Source organism: Myotis myotis, unplaced genomic scaffold (assembly GCF_014108235.1).
Source record: "Myotis myotis isolate mMyoMyo1 unplaced genomic scaffold, mMyoMyo1.p scaffold_m19_p_3, whole genome shotgun sequence".
NCBI lineage: Eukaryota > Metazoa > Chordata > Mammalia > Chiroptera > Vespertilionidae > Myotis > Myotis myotis.
This window is the reverse complement of record NW_023416335.1, coordinates 153501750-153524766: the sequence shown is the minus strand read 5'-3', so window position 1 is coordinate 153524766 and position 23017 is coordinate 153501750. Positions and strand designations below refer to the sequence as shown.

The 23017-nt window shown below is 36.9% G+C and overlaps 1 protein-coding gene across 2 annotated transcripts in view; it reads right to left on the bottom strand.

Annotated features, from left to right (window-relative positions):
- TAFA2 (TAFA chemokine like family member 2) overlaps window positions 1–23017 on the bottom strand; it is a 469616-nt gene that overhangs the window by 133001 nt on the left and 313598 nt on the right. For both annotated transcript variants that reach the window (XR_004966397.1, XM_036301775.1), the window contains exon 2: window positions 8595–8701. Coding sequence is in view for 1 of the 2 variants with exons in the window: in XM_036301775.1 (XP_036157668.1) it covers window positions 8595–8700 (106 nt within the window). In the remaining variant the exon portion in view is untranslated. The remainder of the gene's footprint in view (window positions 1–8594; window positions 8702–23017) is intronic.

The following is a 23017-nucleotide window of genomic DNA, read 5'->3' as shown; positions in this document are numbered from 1 at the left end:
TAATAAACTTTTCAGTCAAAAGAGAACAAATGCTTTTTTATTTTCATCTTTTTTAAAACCATGAAAGTATGCAGTAATGACATAACTTCATTCAGTGACTGTCAAACCCACCAATACCAGAAACTATATCCAATTTTCTCAAATAGTAAGATTCATTCCACTCATAATAGATGTGCTCTGCTTTGGGTTCATTACACACACACACAAAAAAATGTATATTTTGAATACATGAGAGAGGAACTTCAGTGAAAGATTATCCCTTTCTTAATCCAAATAAATAAAGTTATACTAGAAATAAGTAGGATTACTTCACTTGTTTTAACATTAAATATTCAGAATTTCCCTACTTCTATACCTGCAAATACATCCTACACTGAAAACAAATCTCAATCCTTTAAGTAATTAGAGAAAATATATATAAAGAAAATATCTGCCATGTAATTTTTAAACCATTTTTAAAGGTCAATATTATATTTAATGCCAGAACACTAGAGTAACCATCATAAAAATAAGAAAACAACAAGGATGCCTGTTATCACCATTGATTTTTCAAACTCTTTTGCACTTTCTGTTCAAAGTTTTGAAATATGAAATCTAAATTAAGAACATATTTAAAGGAAGAGACCATATCATATTTTTATTTATGCTAGGTACTGTTAGGAACAGGAGATGCTAAGCATGAAATGCCTGGATCTCCCTTCAGCTAAGTGGTAAAGTAAGTATTAACTTGTAATTTGTAAATAATTATACAAATAATTAATTACAATTGGTATGATTGTCTTTTTCCTCAGTGAATGTTGAATGATACAAACTTCACTATTTCAATCTTTTTTACCTCAAAAATTCTCATTTTTGTTGACTATGTAAATAAATTGAATCTGAGCAAAATGTATTAATAAATTTATTTAATAATTAATATTAAATGTAAATAAAATTATTACCCAAATGTGTTTATATTAGTATTAACAAACAAAATAATCTCAAAAAATCTAACAAAGGTTTTTTTTTAAGTAATTTAGAGTACATTATTATAATGTTTCTTCATGTGTTTGTGGATAGTTTGTAGATATAGTATAAGTATACATCATTTACTGCTAATTATATTGCTAAGTGTGGGGAAAGTAAATTTGAATTTGTACTTATCATATGACCCCTAAAGTTCCATTCTTAGAAATGTACCCTGGGGAAATTTTGCACATGTGAATGAAAATACATGTAAAATTATGTCCACAGCAGCTTTGTCAATAATAACCAACAGCTGGAAAGACCCAAATTCATCAACAACAAAAGAGAAATACATCACAGTATATTTATACAATGCAATCCTATATGACAACACGGGTGAATCTCAAGAGAAAATGTCAATGGTAAAAAGCAAATCACACTGAAAAGAATGCCCATAGTAGCATTCTATTTTTACAAAATAAAAAAGACAAAACAATATCTATTGTTAGGCATAGCAAGTCAGGAAGGAAGTGCCTCTGTGGGAGGAGAGGCTGTAATCTTGGAGACCCATAAAGAGCTTTGAGGGGCTGGCAGCATTCTACTTCTTGTCCTAGTTGGTAGTGGCGCAGTTGTTTGCCTTATAATTATCCTTTTGTGTATACATATGGGTTTCATGCACTATCCTGTAAGGATGAGATATCCTATATAATAAAAGCCTAATATGCTAAGTGTCCAACTGTTTGACCGTTCGACTAGTCACTATGATGCACACTGAACACCAGGGGGCAGATGCTCCAACTGGTAGGTTAGCTTGCTGCTGGGGTCTGGCCAATAGGGACTGGGCAAGATGGGCCGGACCACCCTAGAGCCCTCCTGCGGTCCCTCCCCATCCCCAACAGTGCACCGGTTGGGTCCTTCAGCCTGGCCTGTGCCCTCTTGCAGAACTGGTTTTGGCCTGATCCCCACAGGCCAGGCTGAGGGACCCCACCAGTACACGATTCTGTGCACCAGGCCTCTAGTCTTAAAATATAAAGAAGAAAAATCAAGATATGGAAGAATAAACTCCATAAAAATAAATTTGATCTGCATAATTTAAAGCAGAATCACCATCTCAGAGCAGCATAGTCTCTCACGTGCCTCATCTATCTCCATAAATGTATGAATAATTAAATAAGCAAATGAACACCAAGATCTCTAATATGTTTAATATGCTCATAAATTAGATGTGCAGATGCCATCTGATCATTTTTATGTGGAAAAATTATGGGTGACTTGATTTCTCTTCTTGACATTTTTCTTTCTTACCAAAATTCTGAAATAAATATGTATTACTTTGAAAATTCAATAAACTATGTCATAAAATGTGTGGTTAAAAGTCCAAAATTGAGTCAGTTTATGTTATGGCCATTTTTCTTTCTCTCGGGCCATTAATATGATTGTTTTCATAAACAAGTTGCTCTGAACAATATAAATTATAAACCAAAGTTCTTAAACTGTGATGCACATAATAATCAGCTATAAACCAGCCCAAGAGAACCTAGTAATACCCTAGCTAAATTGGAGCAAACAATTTTAACTGTAAGAGAACAAGCATTCTGAATATGGCCCCAGAGGATCTGCCCCTGCCCCCTCTCCCTGCAAATTGTGTGCCACAATCCTTGCTGTTTACCCTCCAACAGTGACTGCTCTTAGCTCCAGAGCGTTCTATCTACTTAAGTTCCACTCCCCATTCAGATCTCAGTTCAAAGGTCCCTTCCCCAGAAGAGATTACCCTGATTCCTCCACATCTATTTTACAATTTATATATTCTTATCCTGAAATTTTATCTTTACAGCACTTTAATGCCATTTATAAGCAAATATTTATATGTCTGATTATCACATTAATGTTTTTCCTTCCCAACTATACTGTAAGATCCACAGGGCATAGATTGTGTTGCTTTTGGTCACTTTAATATCTCCAGAACTGGACCTAACATCCAACACTTAACAAACAATACATATTTTGGTTACTGGGTAGTTGGTTAGATAAAGGAATAAATTACCATGTGAACCAACAAACAAATGAAAAGCTACCAAAAAAATTAAATGGCTGCTCTCTCATTAGGCTTTGTACTAAAAATCATCTTTATTTTAAATTTAGTTTTTCTTTGAAAAAAAATTCAATTTAATCAAAATGTCTAACTCAGATTAATAATTACCTTGTATGACAATGAGGATAACATATATTCAATTTCAGCTAATCAAAAGAACTTTTATTCTTTTCCTCTTTGTATATAATTTTCACCAGTTTATGGGTCTATCACACTAAATACAGATTCTTTTCCTACCCAAATAGCCAATGATGGTTATATGGGTAGAGGAAGAAAAGGCAAGAAAACATATCAACCTTCTAAGATTAATGACTATATATATTTTATTGACATATATTATATATATTTTGTTGAGAACTTCGAGTCCTAAACTGAAAGGTTTCCTCTCTGATCCACAGAATCTGATGCTGTACCTAATGTAATTGCTTCTAGGGGGGGAATACTGCTTATACTTTCTGACTGGCTGTCACACTCCTCTGAGTTAATCACCATCCCCCATAAAATGCCTGGCTCAAAACAACTGTGAGAGTTCAGGGCTGAATCTCTGGTGGTTTGAGCAGTAAACTAATTCAAATGTGTAAGGGATATTTTACTAGTAGTCCCCAAAGCTCAGAGGATTTTATTAAGCAGGTGACATTTTCTGATTTTTAGGTATCTCATTTTTCAAATCCAAATACTCTGGATTTCTACAAGTGTTTCTACATCATGTTTAAAAATCAGAATAACACAATTCTGCATTGGGTTGCTTTTGAGAGCACAAAGCCATTGCACTGGTGTTTTGATGAGCTATCTATTCTATTTTTTATTCTCCTTCATTCACCTGTTTTGTAATGACCTAATGTCTTACTTTCTTTCTTACATCCTCTGTTCTATTCACACCACTCTTCTTATCATTTCTCCTTGTCTGCAAGCATGCTTCTACTTGAAAGCATTCATATTTATTGCTGCTACCCTAGAACATCCTTCCCCCAATATTCATGGCTATTCAATAGAGTCCTATTGAAAAGTTTAGGTCTTCCCATAAGACTTTATTTAAAATTACAATTCCTCTTGAACACTTCTTATACCTCTTTATTTCTTTATTTTTTCCATAGCATTTACACAGTAAAACTTCCATTTTTATTTTCATTAACTATCTTCCCACCTCTAGGACAAAAACTCCATATAGACAAAGATTTTGCTTCCTTTATGTTCTGCAATATTCTCAGCCCTTATTGTTGGTCCTCAAAAATTATGAAGTAAAGCAAATATTTCATCAGAATTATCCAGTCTAAAATATTCCTATGAAAACTATAAATAGACTCTGTGAGTCTAGAAGCATTGCTTCCAAGAAAGCAGATGCTTTTACCAGGGGAAAAAGTAAGAGTCCTGCTACACACAAAGCTACAGCTGCTGCTGCTCAGCCCACAGACAGCAGAAAAAGAAAGGAGTTAGATACTGTTGAGGTAAAGGACCATGATGATCATGAAGAAGAGGGTATCTCTTGTATACTGGGATGGGTAAGAATATGTTAGGGCCTGGCTCTCAGATGATCCACTGGGCATTTCTTGACATCACCATGACTAAATCTATATATATATATAAAAGCCTAAGCGACCGGCCAACCAGCTGCCAGGCTGACCGGCTGACCAGCCAGTAGCTGTGGTGTGCACTGACCACCAGGGTGCAGACACTCAAAGAGCTGCGGTCACTTGGCAGTGGCGGTTCTTGGGTGATGCGCCCAGAATCAGACAGGAGGGAGCCTGATTCCAGGGTGCATCACCCGAGAACTGCCCTCTCTCAATCCAGAACCCCTCGGGGGATATTGGAGAGCCAGTTTTGGCCTGATCCCCACAGGCCAGGCCAAGGGACCCCACCAATGCATGAATCCATGCACTGGGCCTCTAGTATAATTATAAATGTGTTCGTACAATAACCACAGCTTAAAAGCATAATAATCCAGGGTTAAGAAACCTCAGGCATGTGATCTGGATAAAACATGAGGCAAGCCTCTTTAATGAGCAGAAGTGCTAGCTGAAGGAGAGGAGAGCCTAAAATGTCCAGGGGCATGGGCAGATAATGAGCATCGGTAATGGCTCTGGTACAAACTGCATGAGTGGGGGCCCCACTTTTGCTCAAGTACAGTTTCTTGGAAATTATAACCAACCAGAATCTTTGATAAGCTTTGCCTGGATAAAGTGAACCTTTAAAAAAAAAAAAACAACACATGTCTTTATTTATTTGAGTGGGGGGGGGGGGTGAGAGAGAGGGAGAGAGAGAGAGAGAGAGAGAGAGAGAGAGAGAGAGTAAGGGAGTGGAACAGAGAAACATCGATGTGAGAACCATTGATTGGCTGCCTCCTGCATGCCCCCTACTGGGGATTGAACAAGCCACCTGGGCAAGTACCCTGATGGGAATCAAATAGGCAACCTCTCAGTGCATAGGAGGACACTCAACCAACTGAGTCACACTGGCCAGGGCTCGATGGAGTAAACTTGACTGAGAAGCAAGCAGATCTGAAGGGCACGAGGAGGAGACTACAGAGGAATATAGGCCGGTTCATTACCAAGGTTCTTTCTGCCAGCTGTGCACCTGTCTTCCATTTGCGGTAAATGTTAGATTACTATTCATAGCCCCTGCCTTGTTTGGAGACTCACCCTCTGCTAAAGAGTAGCCACTTCCCCAAGAAGGCCCCTCTGTACCATGGGTAATAGATCCATAGCTAATGACAAATGGACACAAGGGTAGAAGAGGCTGTCCATCTCACCTCATGGACGGACCAATTCTGTGGAGCAAATCATGTTTCAGAGCCTCCCCAGGACCTGCCCAGGCGGTTCTCCAGCCGAGACTCTATTTGTGCTGAGCTTTTGACTCCTGCTCTTGCCCGCTGCTCTCCTGGGAGCACTCTTTCAATGAATAATATAAACAAGAATTCCTGACGTGGCTCTGCTTCCAGAGAACCTCACCTAAGGCACATGGCATATGCAAACCATCTCTGGAAGAATGCATCCTAAGCAGAGGCCTTTAAAATTCTCATCAATAGGATTACAATGAACATTAGCTCACAACATTTTTAAAAATCAAAAATCCTAAAATAAATAAAGTATCATGAATGAGATTCACCAGAAAGAAAATGCAAAAATTTCATAAAATCGCGCTCCTCAGAATGTGCTCAAAACAGAGCCTTGCACACATGCACCAGGAGTATAAGATTGTTCATAGAAATATCGGTCATAATGGCAAGAAAATAGAACACCAAATGCTTATGTAGCAGAGAATAAATACCTAACTTGTGGTGACTTCATACAATAAAATACGGTGCAACATTAAAAAAAATAATAATAAACTACAGCTACATGCCATCAACTATAATAAATGCCACAAACATATTGTCTGAGAAAATAGAAAATTACAGAAAAATACAATATAATGCTATTACTTAAATTCAATAACAATCAAAAATTAAGCAACATGCCATTTGGAGATATATACGTACATGGTGAAATAAAAAACAAAGGAATTATAATCACAAAATTTAGAATAGTGATTATCTTGGAGAAAAGGCAAAGGAATGAAATCAGAGTGGCAGACACAGCCAGTTTCAAGAGAATTAGAAATGTTACATTTCTCAGTTGGGTGGTGAGCACACTGCTGTTTGTTTTATGAACATTCCTGAAATGCACATATACATTCTACTTCTTATTTTAAATGTAAAATACTTTAAACTAAAGGGACATTTTGTATGGAAAATATAAAAGAAAGGAAGGAAGGAAGAGGGGAATAAGGAAAAAGGAAAGTATAGAGAAATCTGTTCTCAAACATTTATCAAAATATCAGTGATAAGGTGAGAATGAAACACCAAAAGGGCACAAAATTCTATAATGTACTGGGTTTGGCACTTTAAGTAGGTTTTCTGAAATGTGTAATCTCTTTGTTCAAGAAGTATTTTCTTGGCAAAAAGTAAGGAAAAACCTTAGTTTCAGAGTTAGCATGGACCATAACACAACTTAAAAATTATCAAAAGTAGCTTTAAAAAATTACATGTAATAGTCACTGCAGGGTCGTCGTTGTGCATGGTTCTCTTTGCAACCTCATCACTTGGCTTTGCAGATGAAAAGCATCTTTCTCACAAACCTTGCTTCACCAGGCTGACACCCACAGTTCCTGTGAGTCTCCCCATCTTCTCTCAACTATTTTTTATAACCTAGGAAGGGATGTACATATATATCTCCAAATGGCATGTTGCTTAATTTTTGGTTGTTATTGAATTTACATAATAGCATTATAGTCCTCCGGATAGTAAGGATGACATGTCTTCTCTTAATAAAACCAAGACAGGGGAGCTGGCCCCAGTGGTTTTCAACTCTTTTTAAAGGTGAGTATTTAACTCTAGTTTGTCCTTAAGTTTGGTTCAATGTTGCCATTTTGGAGGCACAGGGAATAATGTCCTAGGACGCTCAACATATTTTATTAATACCAATTATTAAAGAGAATTTAAAGTTTGATATGTGGATCAGTGTGCAGTATTAAAGAAAGCTCTAAAATATATATAATAAACACACACAATGGGACAAAAACAGGATTATGAAATATAAAAGACCTCTTCATAAAATTCATTATTAGAAAGATGGCTCTGGGGGAAAAGTTTTTGTCTGATAAGCATCATTCCTTCATGCCACAGCTTTCCTTTCCCTGCTGTTAACGTTCCATGGAATGCTAATTAAATGCACACGTGTAACTAATTTAAGTGTTACAGAATTCAAGGTGGTCTTAACTCCCCTTTTCACCCCAACACAAAATCAGAAAGTAAGTTGCTAGCTAGCCTCTAGAATTTACAGAGTACTGAGAATTAAACTGTAAAATCATATTTCAGAGAAAAATCTAAATTGACTCCTCAGGTTATAAATACATGATTATGGTAGGGACAGTTTAGAAATAGTCCCATTTTCATTCACTTGGAAAGAAGTAGTTACTCATTATATTGAGTCTCACGCTCAGGAAAGAGAACAGACAGGACATAATTTTGAGCTGTCAAGCTTAAAACATGTATGAAACAAATATTCTCATGCTGTTCTATAGCAGAATTAGAATGCTAAATATCAGACTAGACAGAGAGTCCAAATGGTGGCTACAAAGGTACCCTGGCACAAAGAAGTAAGATGCACAAAAGCCCTGAAGGAAAATTTCCATATGTGCATATTGTTAAGATACATATCATTAAGGATGCTTTCATTACGAGGATGACTACAACCTGACACTCGTCTTTATTACGTGTCAACCCGACATTCCAACATCACTCTCTTTAAGTTGTAAGTGATGTGAAAGCCTGAGTCACAATTCCAGACTCTTTGAACACTATTTGCAGAAATGGCAACTATCCTGGAACCACTTAAATAGTCATGCTTCCCCTATCAAAGCCGTCGTCAGGATAACTATCTCTGCATTTTTACTTAAAGAGAATCGCCAGGGGGACCCATATCCAATAAAATTAATATCCCAGTGAAAATGGAACATAACAGTCAGTGTTGAAGGAAGTCACCTTCTCCAGGTGGCTGAGAAAGAAAACAGAAGAACTTACCTTTATGATGGTTTGCGCTGGATATGACTTTCCCCCACAAGGTTACAATAAATATTATTATTAGCAGTTTTCCTTTTGTTGCTTTCTGTAAGTATCCCTTACTCATCCTGCAAATAGAAAATAATAATAAAAATCCTAAGTATATGAAGCCATTGCTTTTCCATTATAATTATGCTACTTTAAAGCTTTTCATGATACCTTAGCCCATTTAACTCCTGAAAATTGCATTTATCATATTTAAAATGCTGTCCGTTGCATATAAACTATGAAGAGAAAAAAATGTTTTCTAAGCAACCTTCATATGAGATAAGAGAGTTCTGCCTAAGTCAGTCTTCATTCATTTAACAATAGCCTAAATCAAATGAGAAGTAGTACCATTTTCCTCTCCACACACACAACTTATTCACAAAATCAAAGGCACAGTTGTTTGAATAATCTCTAAAAAGTGACTTATTTTACTTTTTTTTCTAAATATTCCTTCTTCAATGCCAAGTCAAATGGTCAGGGTAAGCAGTTTAGATTAAAAAAAGCTAGATTAATTTCTGCACAGAATAAAATCACTTCAAATCTATTATTCCTAGTGTGCTTTAAAAAAAAAATCACCAGGTAAAATAGCTTTGTCATTATACATCACTACTGCTGGAGATACGCAGATATTTTAATATTGTTGAACTCCTCTGTGCTGTACTTATCAGAAGTAGGGGAAAAATGGAAAAGCAGATAGAAAAAGTACCAACTTAACATTCTCAAGTTGAGCACACAAAACTAAGGAAAGCAAAGAAATGTTATAAAATCATAGCTACTTACAATAAAAGTTCAGCACCTACTTTCTCTAGGACTTTATAGAATATTATTTCAATTGCTCTCCAGAACAAATTCAAGATGTTCGTATAACTATCCCCATTTCACAGATGACAAAATTTGGAAATTGGCCTGAGGTAATGTTTAATAATAAAAATCCAAACCCAGAATTGTCTAATATTAAAATCCTATATTACTACATTGCTAAGAGGTAAGCAAAGCTAATATAAAGTATAGTCATTCTGCATTTATTTTTTAGGGAGATAACACATATGTCCGTCACTCAGTGCCTTCTCAGTTTCACTCCTGCTTGACCTGCAGATTCTTGCCTTGGTTCGACTGAAGTAAGTTCATGAGTTCAGTTCCTGACCTAGCCTGATTCCTCCTGAATTCTCCGTCAGCTTTTTCCTCCCACCTTTGTTTCCAATTATACCAGCTCCAAAAATACGACTCAGTGGTAGCAATAGTGGCTATACAATTTTGAAAAGAAGCCTTTCATATTGATAAATATGTAAAAAATAAATTAATATATTATGTATCTGTAATATATAGACAGTCCTCAGGTTACGTCGCCATCTCCCATTTATTTATTTTTTAAAAAAAAGTTCCGTCATTTCGACATATGTATATATGTGCTTTATGTTTTTTATTATTTATTTGCCACAAGGAAAGGTCAGGAACTGTTATCTTTCTTCTTTTAAATTTTTCTTACTGTTTCACTTCATTACTGCTGTGTATGTGCTCCATGTGAGTGACGTAGATGCTTATATAGGTGGGTTCCGACTTACCGCAAAAATCGCGTTATGTCGCCATAGGAACGGATCTCCGACATAACCCGAGGACCTACTGTACATGTATGTTAACATTTCTTAGCCTTATGCACACTCATTCAGATGCTGAGAAAGCAACATTGTATGATTAAGAATATAGATTCACTCTTGAGTCTTACAGTCTGGATTTGAATCCAGGCTCTACCAGCTTCAAATTGTGTGATCTTGCCGAAACCGGTTTGGCTCAGTGGATAGAGCGTCGGCTTGTGGACTGAAAGGTCCCAGGTTCGATTCCGGTCAAGGGCATGTACCTGGGTTGCGGGCATATCCCCAGTGGGAGATGTGCAAGAGGCAGCTGATCGATGTTTCTCTCTCATCGATGTTTCTAACTCTCTATCTCTCTCTCCCTTCCTCTCTGTAAAAAATCAATAAAATATATTTAAAAAAAAAATTGTGTGATCTTGTGTGAGTTTCTGATCTGGTTCTTCAGTTTCTTCTTCTGTAATATGGAATAATGCATGTGAAATGCCTGGCCCACTGGCTGACATGTACAGGGATCAACAACTTTGAAGTTAGATAATGTTCAGTCATTTGGATGTTATGTTGATTCTTGAGTACATGAGAGGACAGTCCCATTTATATGGTGAATGAAGGGAGTCTCAGTGGCATCAACAGCCTGAAGTTCATTGTGGAACTTGATCTTGTAACATGTCAGATCGTGTACAAAGGGATGGGTGCCTAACTTTTTAGATTAAACTGTTTGGTTTAAAATTCCTACCTACTGACTATATGACTTTGGACAAATTAGTTAATAACTCTGAGTTTTTTGTTGTCACTAAAATGAGGATTATAATAGTATCTACTTCATAGTGTTGTAGATATGAAGACGAAATAAGATAACTCATGTAAGAGTTTAGCATTATGCATAGAAGATAATAAAAGCTCAGTAAGTGCTAATCCTTACTATGATCATAACTTAGACCAGCATTCTCCTAATTGTGTCTTGTGAGGCACCAGTTCCACAGAATATTAACGCAGTATCAGTGAAAAACATTGGGGCAAATGTATTTGTAAAGTTCTGGGTTCAACAGCCTTGGCCAGTGTGACTCAGGTGATTGGGTGTCATCCCATACACTAAAAGGTTGCTGGGTTTGATTCCAGGCAGGGCATATGCCCAGGTTGTAGGCTTGTTCCCTGTTAGGGGGTGTGCAGGAGGCAGCCAATTAATGTTTTGCCCTCACATTGATGTTTCTCTCTCCTCTCTCCCTTCCTCTTTCTCTAAAAAATCCATAAAATATATATTTTTTTTTAAATTTTGGGTTCAACAAATTTAAGCAGATTTTTTAACAAGAGGCATATCTGAGTGTGTGACATTTTCCAAAAACCTCTCTCCACAGAGTATTACATGATACAAGTGCCATCGGGAAACCTCTTAGAGAAATAATCTGTTATATTCTCCCCTCAATAGACAAATGCCTATTTTTAATCTTTCATTGCCTTTGTTTCCCCTCAGCCTTCTTACTACTAACTTTGTTACGGCACTCTACATTTTCTCACTTTTTGCCAATGAACTTGCCTCCCCTTCTACATCCAATCCCTGCAGCTTTATTGTACTGCATATCATCTTTTAAAAAGTAGCCATTTAGCAAAACTCATCTGACAAGAAGAGCTGCTTAGCATAATTCTTGGTAATAGCTTTCCCATAGCAAATGGTCTCTGCTACAAGGTCAACGACCCATTGTATTTCCATTCCACTATGCACCCACCAAATGAGATGACAAAACTGACAGCTGGTCAAACAGACAACTATACATATGAAATAGAAACATCCACAACATCACCAGGCTGTCAAACTAAAAGAGGAAGCAGAACGAAGGTCAACATTTGGAAGTCTCTAAAGACCCATGCCTTCTCTCTCTTACCAACCCCATCCCTGACCAGTCAGTTACTATCTTCTCTTAATACTCCTTCCTCAATATCTCCTAAATGTATACACTTATTTCCATCCCTAGGGCAATACTGTAGACCACTAAAATTTTTCACAGGTTATTGCCTCCTAACTGGACTTTCTGCCACCAAAATTGCCATCCTCTGGAACTAAAGGCAGGCTTGGTATCTGCCTTTTCCACAACTATATTTGCAGTATTTAGCACTTCGTAAGTGCCTGATAAATATTGTTGACTGAATGTAATGCATTCTCTGTGCTGTAGCCAAATATGTAACTATGATCATGAGACACCCTTCATAAGATTAAAATCTTCACATGATTCCCCTCTACATTCAGAGGTAGAAAATGCTATAATCCTTAGCAGGGTATAAAAACCTGTACCAGGGTCTTAAAAAAATTGTTTTTGACTCATTACATCTCTAATCTGATTTTATGCTGTTCTTCCCATCACTTTATTTTAACTCTATTAAATTTCTTCAATGCTTTCCAGCATACCTCATCTCCATGTCACCTGAAACATATCAGCCACTCACCTCAACCCCCATCCACTCTTCCAAATGCTAACTTCTATGCATTGGCCAGAGTGCAGGTTAGAATTTCTCCCATCGGATTTGTCCAATGTTGAGCACCCTTCTTTATACACGATAGCCACTTGCCACATGCATTATAATTTTCCATTTACTTATCTCCATCCTCCACTCTAATATAAGATCCCTAAAGACAGGAACTGTGTCCAATACATTTGTGAATACCTACAGCCTGGCCCAAAGTTGAGCTTAATAACTGGTAAATGAGTATTTGTTGAATGTTGGTGGTGCCTTAAAGCCAAATATAGTGTGTAGTTGTCGATGCGAGGAGGAAGAAGTGTGTGTAATTTCTTTAGGGTGAAATGACAAAAGGACAAATAGGAAGAAAAATGTAAGAAAGAGGTGGGGGAGGGGAGATGAGAAAGGCAAATGGGGAAAAGAAGAATGGAGAAATCCAATCTGTAATGAGTTTTATTCTGATTTTTAAATAACAATCACGCTTGTGAGAAGGAAGATTTTTTGACAGAGAGGCAGTATCAGAGAAGAAAACCCAAAGGAACAAAGGCTGAATGGCATGTTTCTTCCTGATCTTGTGTGGGAGCCACAGGAGGCGGCATTCACTTCCCATTCAATGTGCTACCCACCAGGCCTCAGTTTAAAATTTCCCACCACAGTCAAGAATCCAACACACTTTCAGAATTGTCACATTCATCTGTAAAAACAACAAAATTTAAGTGAAGTTTTTTAACAGCAAAAGCTGAGGGGAAAAGAAACAGGAAACTGCAGAATAAATACACACAGAGAAGGAAACCTTGAAATTGTTCCCCAAGCAGCAGCCGCCTGCACCCAGCACAAAGGAAACGGATAATTGAGAAATGGTAACCTTGGCGGTGAAGGATGCTGAAGTGAAAAGTTGTCAAAGTGGCGGACTGACAATTACATCTCAGACTTCCTCCCGCTCTTCTCTTCTGTATTGCATTTCACAGTTAGACTCACTGAGATGTAGACTTTTGGATGATATTGAAACCCTTCCCCTCCTGACCTATGCTAAAACTGCATTTAATAGTAAATAAACAAGAATTGAAAAACTGTTATGCTATTAGAAAAACCATTTCCCCCTATAAACAGAAAGTAAGCTTAACTGGTCTAAAGAAGAGAAAATGGAAAGGAAAAGGGGAGAATCTTATACAGAAAGGAGATAAAAGCTGTCCTCCCCTTGAGCATAAGGCACTTCTGTGGACATAAAGGTCACATAAGGCAATACATATAAAAGGTTCTTTAGGACACTTCTCTACAATGATCTAATATTCAAACCAACCTGGTGTCAGTTAATTAGAATAGCATGGATTACCACAGCCAAACTAATACAGGAATCAACCCTTGAGGTAAAATTCTCTAATTAATAAGGCACATTCCGTTTGTCTCATAGGGACCAGAATGACCTTTATAAAATGTAAAGAAGATCACATTAGTCCACCTCACACCTTGCTTAAAATCCCAGAATTTACCCACCCTTTGATATGAGAGTGAAATGTACATTCTTACTAGAGAAAAGGCTAAGCTCCCCCCTCTCTGACTTCACTTCACACCCCTGCTCCCTTTGTTCCCCATTGGCCTGCCCTCTGTCCCTTGTGCCAAGCATGATCTAGACCTTACGCTAAATTTTAGTTCTGCCTTGAGGCTCTTCCTCCCATCTCTGCGTGGTGAGCTCCTGTTTATGATCACCTCTGCAGAGAGCACCTCTTGACCACCTTGCCCCCCAGATCCAAAGACACCCACCCCACAGCTTCTCTTTCTCCCTATATTCTGAAGTACCTTATTTATTACAATATGAAATTATCTTACTTACATATTATACATTTAAGCAGTTTATTTTCCTTTTTCTCCCACTACAATATAATTTCTATGAGGCCATATACTGTCTATCTAGCACTGCTCCAGCAATGGAACACTATCTACAATGTTCAATATCTACATGTTTGATGAAGAAATGTGCGTGTTGAATATGTAATCATAACTGAATAGATGAATCCTTTTTAATTGGGGAAGTTTCATTATTCCTTTTAATTTAAACAATTAAATTTCTATTATATTCATCAGCTAGGAATGCCAACGGCAAGAACAGTGCACATATTGGTGGAGTGATACAATATGAAGTGAGAAGAGGAGTAAATGGGAGATGAAAAGATGGAAACAGTGTCTAGATTAATCTCTTAAGAAATACACAGAGAATGGAAGTAAAAGGAAGAGTGGTAGCTACAGAGATTTTAATAAGGTGATGGGAAAGAGTCAGAAGGAAGAGAGAAGTTACAGATACCAAAGTGAGAGTAGACTATAAAGATTAAAAGTTTTTGTAAACGTTTACATTCTATAAGTATGTATTATTATTACAATGTTATTATAATTACAACTAGAGGCCCTGTGCACAGATTCATGCAGATTGAAAGGAAATTAATTAGAAGGTGGCCGGTGGGGCAGAACTGGGAGAGATGGGCCAGACACACGCTGGAGCCAACCTCCCGCAGTTCCTCTCCAGCCAGCTGCACCTGGGGCGGTGCCAGGGTTCAAAGGGCATCTGCGGAGTGAGTGAGCTCCCTCAGGCAGATGGGGTCCTTCAGGCTGGCCTGTGGGGATCGGTCTGAAACCAGCTCTCTGACATCCCCTGAGGGGTCCCAGAGTGTGAGAGGGCACTCTGCAAAGCTGCTGTCACTTAGCAGCTCCTGCATTGAGTGTCTAACCCCTGGTGGTCGTTGCGCATCATAGCTACTAGCCAGTTGGCTGGTCGGCAGGTCTAGGTTTTTATATACATAGATAAGTTATTTTTGTTATTATTACTTTTTAAAATATTATTTTTAATTTTAGAGAGAAAGAAAAAGAGAGGGAGAGAGAAAAAGAGAAACATCAATGTGAGAGGAAAACATCGATTGACTGCCTCCTACACACCTCCTACTAGGAATCAAGCCCACAATCTGGGCATGTGCCCTGAACAGGAATCAAACTGCATCCTTTTGGTGCACAGGACAATGCCCAACTAGCTGAACCACACCAGCCAGGGCTGTTATTATTACTTTTAATTTCCACTATTTATGTAGAAACAAATGTATCTTCCCAAACTAAATCATTCATTGTTTTCTTTGGTAGCTTATTAAAATAATTCTACTAATAGGACATATAGAGCCACAAGTTTCACTACATTGCTGGTTTTATCCAACAATATCCAACTTGACTATCATTTTATTATAAAGATTATGACTACGTTTAGAATATCCAAGTTATTTACTGAAATAGCAATTATCTTTGAGTAGATAGGTAGATATAGATTAAGTAGATACAGATGTGTATTAATGTATAAGGGACTCCTGTATATATGTATTTTTTATGTAAAAGAATATATAGTAACAAATTTAAGAGATAATCATGTAGCCCTACCTATAATCCTACACTATGTGTTATATTATCCAGAAGCTGAAGTGGTCAATTCTAGACATTTTTATTATTGCTATTCATTTTGTTTTTATTTTACATCATATATATCCAATAACATCACATTATAGTATTTCACACCACACTTACCACCAACATTCCTTGAATTAGAATCTCCCTGTTGAATAATTAGAATCTGGACTTCTCATCTTGCAAATTATCATCAAAAGTTTATGGAGTTGGATTTTCATATGCCAGTCATATGATTAACCCAATTAACTCTAAGGTAACTTTAGAACAATAATTGAAATTTAAATCAATTTTTTCTGAATTGAAACATCTGTTTTTAAATTCTCATTTTTTGATACAGCAGTGTTTCATGATAAATATAATTTTTGAATTCCATTCTGTTAAAAAGTCAACTCTGGAGATTTAGCCAAGAAATCACCATTGTTTCTAAAGATTACCTGGCAGCAAATGCAAGCCTCATTTAAGAACTACAGGTGCCTCCTTTCTTCACCCAGATTTTATACTTCCACTTATTTCCCCACAATATTGCAATTTCGGTGGGTACAAAAGCCCAGGAGTGCGTTTGCTTTATGCTTAGCAAGGTACCATCAAAGTATTGATTCTGTACAAATGCCTTTGCCATCTAAATTTTATAATAATAGGAAATAGAAATGCATTGTCATTTAAATGATTTCTCCAGAAGCATACATTATTCTAAAACTCTAAGCTCTAATATTCAAACAGACAAAAATGTCATAAGCAAAATAAAATAATTATTTGAGAGAATGAGAGCCCCAGAAAGACATCTGAAATGACCAGGGCTAAACTAAACCACAATGCTGTGCATCTATTATTACAACTGAATTGCTTATCCTCCTTTTCTATCTATAAAATTGGAATGTTGTCTATTCTTCAAAGAGGAATGTCATTATAATAAACAAGAAATCATGTGACAGTTTGGACTTAATAAGATGTATGGTAAATCAGAGGTGTTACTATTTCTTCAAAGGTCCTACTCTCAGACCATGGGCTTATAAATCAGAAATACCTGCCTGAGTGTGATCTTGGCTTCAACACATAATAGTTAAATGAATTTGTCAACTTTACTTAACAATTTGAGCATTTATGCCCACATAGGGAATGCATTAATACTATTACATGTTGGTAGGACTGCTCTAAGGAATAAATTCAATGTATATAAAGCATTTAACACAAAGCCAGAATAGGCACTCAAACTGTAGCTATTATTATATATTATTAATAATATCTGGAACATGGTCTGCTGGCTAGGAGTGAGTGGGGAATAAAAATCTTTGAGCAACAAATAAAAGAGTTCATGCGTGTTAATCATAGGTGATAAATAAACCTGCTTTTAGGAATTTATTCTAAGTCTGTAGAATTAGAAGGTAAGACTATGAAGCAACAAGCTAAAAATGGAATAGGGCTGGTTAACAGTCTCCTGATGGCTCTGCAAAATAATTACTGATACTTGGATATCAGGAAGTAGACATCAAATTGATAAATGCACAGCATTCTGGGATCATTAAATATAAGAACAAATATTCCTCAAATGCCTCTGAGATATGTAGAACACAGCATGCTAACTGAAGTTATTAATAACTACAGAGCCAGTGCACGAAATTCTAGCACTCAGTGGGGGAGGTGGGATCCCTCAGCCCAGCCTGCACCCTCTTGCAGTCCAGGAGCCCTAGGGGTATGTCTGACTGGCATGGGAAGTGGGCCTAAGCCATCAGTTAGACATCCTTAGCACTGGCACAGAGGCGCAAGAGGCTCCCTCCACTACCACTGTGCTGGCCAGCCGTGAGCCCAGCTTCTGGCTGAATGGCGTTCCCCCTGTGGGAGCACACTGACCACCAGGGGGGCAGCTCCTGCATTGAACGTCTTCCCTCTGGTGGTCAGTGAACATCACAGCAACCAGTCATTCCACTGTTTGGTCAATTTGCATATTAGCTTTTTATTATATAGGATACTATGTATGTTTTTATAGAGTTTCAAATATACTAGCTTAAAATGTTCTAGCGCATTCAATATGTCGTTGAATCCTCACAATAACTCAATAATCCTCATGAGAACTAAACTACATGTATTAATATTCTAAGATCACATATAGAATCTGAAAGAATAATTTGAAGACAAGTGATAAGTGGCAGAGGAGAGTCCTGAATTCAAAGCATCCACTTGAATTGGTTACATTTCACAACTCTTGGGTGGAGTATCACTAAGTAGAATAAGAAAGAAAACTTTCAATTATATTTTATTGGCAGTTCAATCACAATCCTAGCATTTAATTTTGTGATTGCTGTGGCAAAAACATAGTTAGCTCAGCACATAACATCTAAGTTCCACATACAGGGAACATAACAAAATACTCTTTCCTTTTTTAAGAAAACTTTTAGTTATTAAAACAAGTAATTAATGGTCATGTAATCAATTCTAAATATTTGTCTACTCTATTACCACGGGCCTTAGTTAAGTGCTTCTATTCCTTTTACTCTCATGTCTGTGCTCTCTTCGGAAATGAGGCCACAGAAGAAATCCACTGCACCCCAGCTCCTTCTCCTTCATGTTAGCAAAGGAGCCAAAGAATAAGTAAGAATGATGAAAAAATTAATCTTTAAGGGTTCCTTGTCAGGATAAAATTTGTGGTCCAAGAAGGACACATATTCTCACTCTGGCTACACCTACGGGTATGAGGGATTCTTCCCTTTGTGAATTCAGTCATGCAGTTATGGTCAATATGCCATCAAACACTAACTAGGCAACAGCATATAATCAGGAGAAAAGTGTACCTTTACCCATGGTTGACCTTCCCTCAACATAGAACCTCTCAGAGGTAACTAGACTGAAAGGCTAAAATCTGAAGGCCTCCCCTCATATAACTATGCCCCAAAAGGCACAAACATTCACAAATTTCATCTTACCATCAAAAATATCAAAGCAAATAAACCATGAAAAACACAATGACAGCTATATGTTGAAAGACATACCATTCTATGTCCTCAAAAGACAGCAATAAAAAGAAGTTCAAGAAGAGGCTGCATAATCTAGCTCATTAGAGTCTGTGTACTTTGCTCTAAGAATAATAGTTTAAGCAAGATTTTTGGACAACACAGGTACGAGCATTAAATTCTAAGCACAACTGCACGATGGATGATGAAAGAGACAGTGATGCTGACACACCTGTTTTTTTATTGTTGACAGTATTACAGATGTCCCCCATTCCCCCTTTTATCCCCCTCCACCTAGCCCCTGCCCCACCCCAGGCCTTCACCACACTATTGTCTGTGTCCATGGGCTATGCATATATTCATATAAGTTCTTTAGTTAATTTCTTCCTGTCCCTCCAACCCCCCTGCACTCTGAGATCTGTCAGTCTGTTCCAGGCATCCATGCCTCTGGACCTATTTTATTTGTCAGTTTATTTTGTTCATTAGATTCCACATATAAGTGAGATCATGTGATATTTATCTTTCTCTCACTGGCTTATTTTGCTTACATTTTTGTAACTACATTACACACACACACACACACACATCTTGTATGTGTTTGATATTTGTACATGACTTCATATATAATGAGCTCCTTTTGAGCAAAAGTGGAACATTATCAGATTTAAATATAGTGAAGTACTATGCCCAGCTTTCAGTTAATAGCTAAAGCAACTGAGAATGCAACTGGTTAAGAATCAAAGCAGCAACCACTATGTGCTATAAGCATCAGTCTACAGTAAGCTCTGTAATATATTCTTTCATCTTGTTCCTTTGTAACAAGATTTCTGCTCCTTTTAAAATCTCACATTTTTACTCTTTCCAATTTCTGGGACTTCCTATCCTAAATAAAGTCAATCACATAACACAGTAAGTCCTCACTTATCATAGTGGTTAGGTTCTGTGACTTTAAGCTAAATGACGTATAACAAAACCAATTTTACCAAAGGCTAATTGATAGAAACAATCAATTAGCTATAGCATCTCATCAACGTTACAAGGAAATGACCTTGAATAAAACGATGTTCTTTGAAGACCTGCTGTGTCCACTAACTTTACCTTCTCTTTGCCATCAACTGTTTCTTTACACTCCTAACATTTTCCTTATGAATGAACTTGGCTTCCTCAGTCACAGAGCAGGCAATTTTCGGCAGGATGCAATCACACTGCAAAGCAGCCCTCAAGTGGTTAAGTGTGCAATCTTAAGAAATTTTCCCAGTGATGAGATTTATTAGATTGTGAAGTTATGTCCCAGGGTGGTGGTAGAAGCTTATGACCTAAATCTATTTTTGAAAAATGTTCCAAAACACCCTGAGAAGAGGAATGTCCTACAATAGGGGAGTAGGTAGGACTGGTCCATACTACAGCCATTGTCATTTCATATTTGCTGAAAACCACCGCCCTTACTTCCTCCCAATTCATATACTCTTACTTCACTGTTGGTAACAAGGTTTCAAAATACATCAGATAGAATGTTATAAAACAACTGAGTCAGATAACACCACAGTTGGCTGACAATAATCCCTGATTTAACACTATTCTTGCCATGTATGATGGATATTATGGTTCTTTGTAAAGTATTCTACAAATTAGACTTATTACGAAGTCATGTTAAAATAGGTAATATTGTAAATGGATTCACACCATTGTGTGTATATACTGTGTAATATTATTCAGCCTTAAAAAGGAAATTCTGATACATGGATAAACCTTGAAAACATGCTAAGTGGAATAAGCCAGACACAAAGAGTAAAAATATATTATTCCACTTATATGTGCTATATAAAATAGGCAAATAAATTCATAAAGACAGAAAGTAGAATGGAGGTTACTAGGATTTGAGGGGAAGAAGAAATGGAGAGTTTTTGTTTAATGGGGATGATAAAAAAGTTTTGAAAATGGATAGTGGTCATGGTGGCACAATATTATGAATGTACTGCATTCCACTGAAACAGTTAAAATGACAAATTTTATGTGAACTTCATCACAGTAAAAATAAGGAAAAAGTAACACAGCAAGTCATAACGAGAGCAGCTCTGCTCATCAGTTCTGTCATATAACCTACATTTATTTCCCTCATGGAACTTAACAGTATTTGAAGTTATAATGATCTGTTTGTTTATTGTCCCTCTCTTCCCCTACTAGAATACAAATTCTTTAAGAGCAAGAGCCAAGGCATTCTATTTCAATACTTTATGTCCAGCAGTTGTATTTTTTTTTTGTTGAAGAGTAAATACAGAATAAATATTTGTGGAGCAAATTAAATAATAAATAATAATATATGTCTTTTTAATTTTGAGTGCATAATCATGCACTTTTTCTTAGATATGATGACATTTAATGCCTCCATCCTTTGTAGTCAGAAGGATACTTTCAAATGTCATTTACCTTATATGTAAGTCCTGTCTCTGAAACCAGATTCCAAGCTCCTTGAGAAATCAGACACTATAGCTCTGCTTCCCCATAAAATGTCTGACCCTTGCATAGCATCATATAGCATAGTAAGAACTTCTACCCCATGATCACATTTGATACACATGACCAAGAGGCTGGCAGAGATAATAATCCCTTGCAAAGATGAGGAGACATGCTCAGAGAAGTTAAATGACTTGTTCTAGGTCAAAGTTAGCAAATGGTAAATCCAGAATTCAAAACCAAGTCTTATAGCTCCAGGTCCAAAATTCTTTCCATTTAAAGTTTGATAATGAAAACAATGATGCTGTCATATGTTCCATTCTTCAAAATAGAACATTTTAATATATTTCCTATTATCTTTTTTCTGGGCTTATAATAAAAGATATCTTGACCACGGGTGGGTTAGAATTGCTCAGAAAGAGGCAAATTATACATGTTTGAAAATAAATTTAGCTAACTATTAGCCATTATAATACTAAAGGGAAGGAGGAAAGGAGGAAATCACTAGCAGTTTAGAGATCTCTGATGGAGCCAGTAGGAGCAGTGAAGTAAGTGATAAAAGGCTCAATCTAACCCTCCAAGTCACCTCCGAAATCATTGAGCTCTAGACCATTGATGAAATTAAAATGTGAGCTTTGTTCTGCCATACCCTCCCATGTCTCTAAAAAGCCAGAAATTCAGAATCATATCTGAAATCTTCCAATTTTTAAATGTGCTCAATGAATTTCATTTTTATGAACATTATGCATGCCAAATGCAGCCTGTAGACAGCCAGTGTTTTGTCTCTGATGTAAGCCATCTTTTTTCTGGGTAGGTTTTAGAAGAGACAGTGCTTTCTAGTCATAGGCTACAGAAATTCTGACTTGGATCAGAACAAGCAGAGCAGGAAGGGAGCATATAAAGACAAAAATGACCTTAAATGAATTAGTTATTTCACCTGTAACTTTTATTTACCCCATTGAAAATTATACCTAGACTTACAGGACTTCAAATGAGTGCTTTTCCATTAAATGACTGTGTTTTTATGTGTATTTAAGGTCCTTAGATATGAAAGTGTTTAGTATACAAATGCAACTCAAAACTAACATTGCCTTCCTTGGGAGAAAACAGATGTTGAAAACAAAGTATTCATTCTTTCAGGGACCAGATCTGACGCTGTATGTTAGCAGTGGCACATAAAGGTTATAATTGGGAATGAGAAAAAGAAAGGGACTACTGAAAAGCAGATGTCTTGAGCTAGAAGTAGCAATCACACATCTGCATTTGGGCAGTGGGTTGAAAACACTGGAGGAAAACAATAAAGTACAAGATATAAAAATACCAAAGAAGTCAGCTGGTTCCTTTCAGCTGGTAAGAACAAAAACTACAGAGTACAAAAGGGTATTGAGAAGACTGGTAAAATCTGAAGCTTTAAATAGCCTACGGTTCAGACAAGCTGGAAGTAAGGGGCAAAGCAAGAATATGAAGCATTAAATGGCTGTACTGAATTTTTCTCCTAGTCTAAGTCTCAAAGGACCATTCA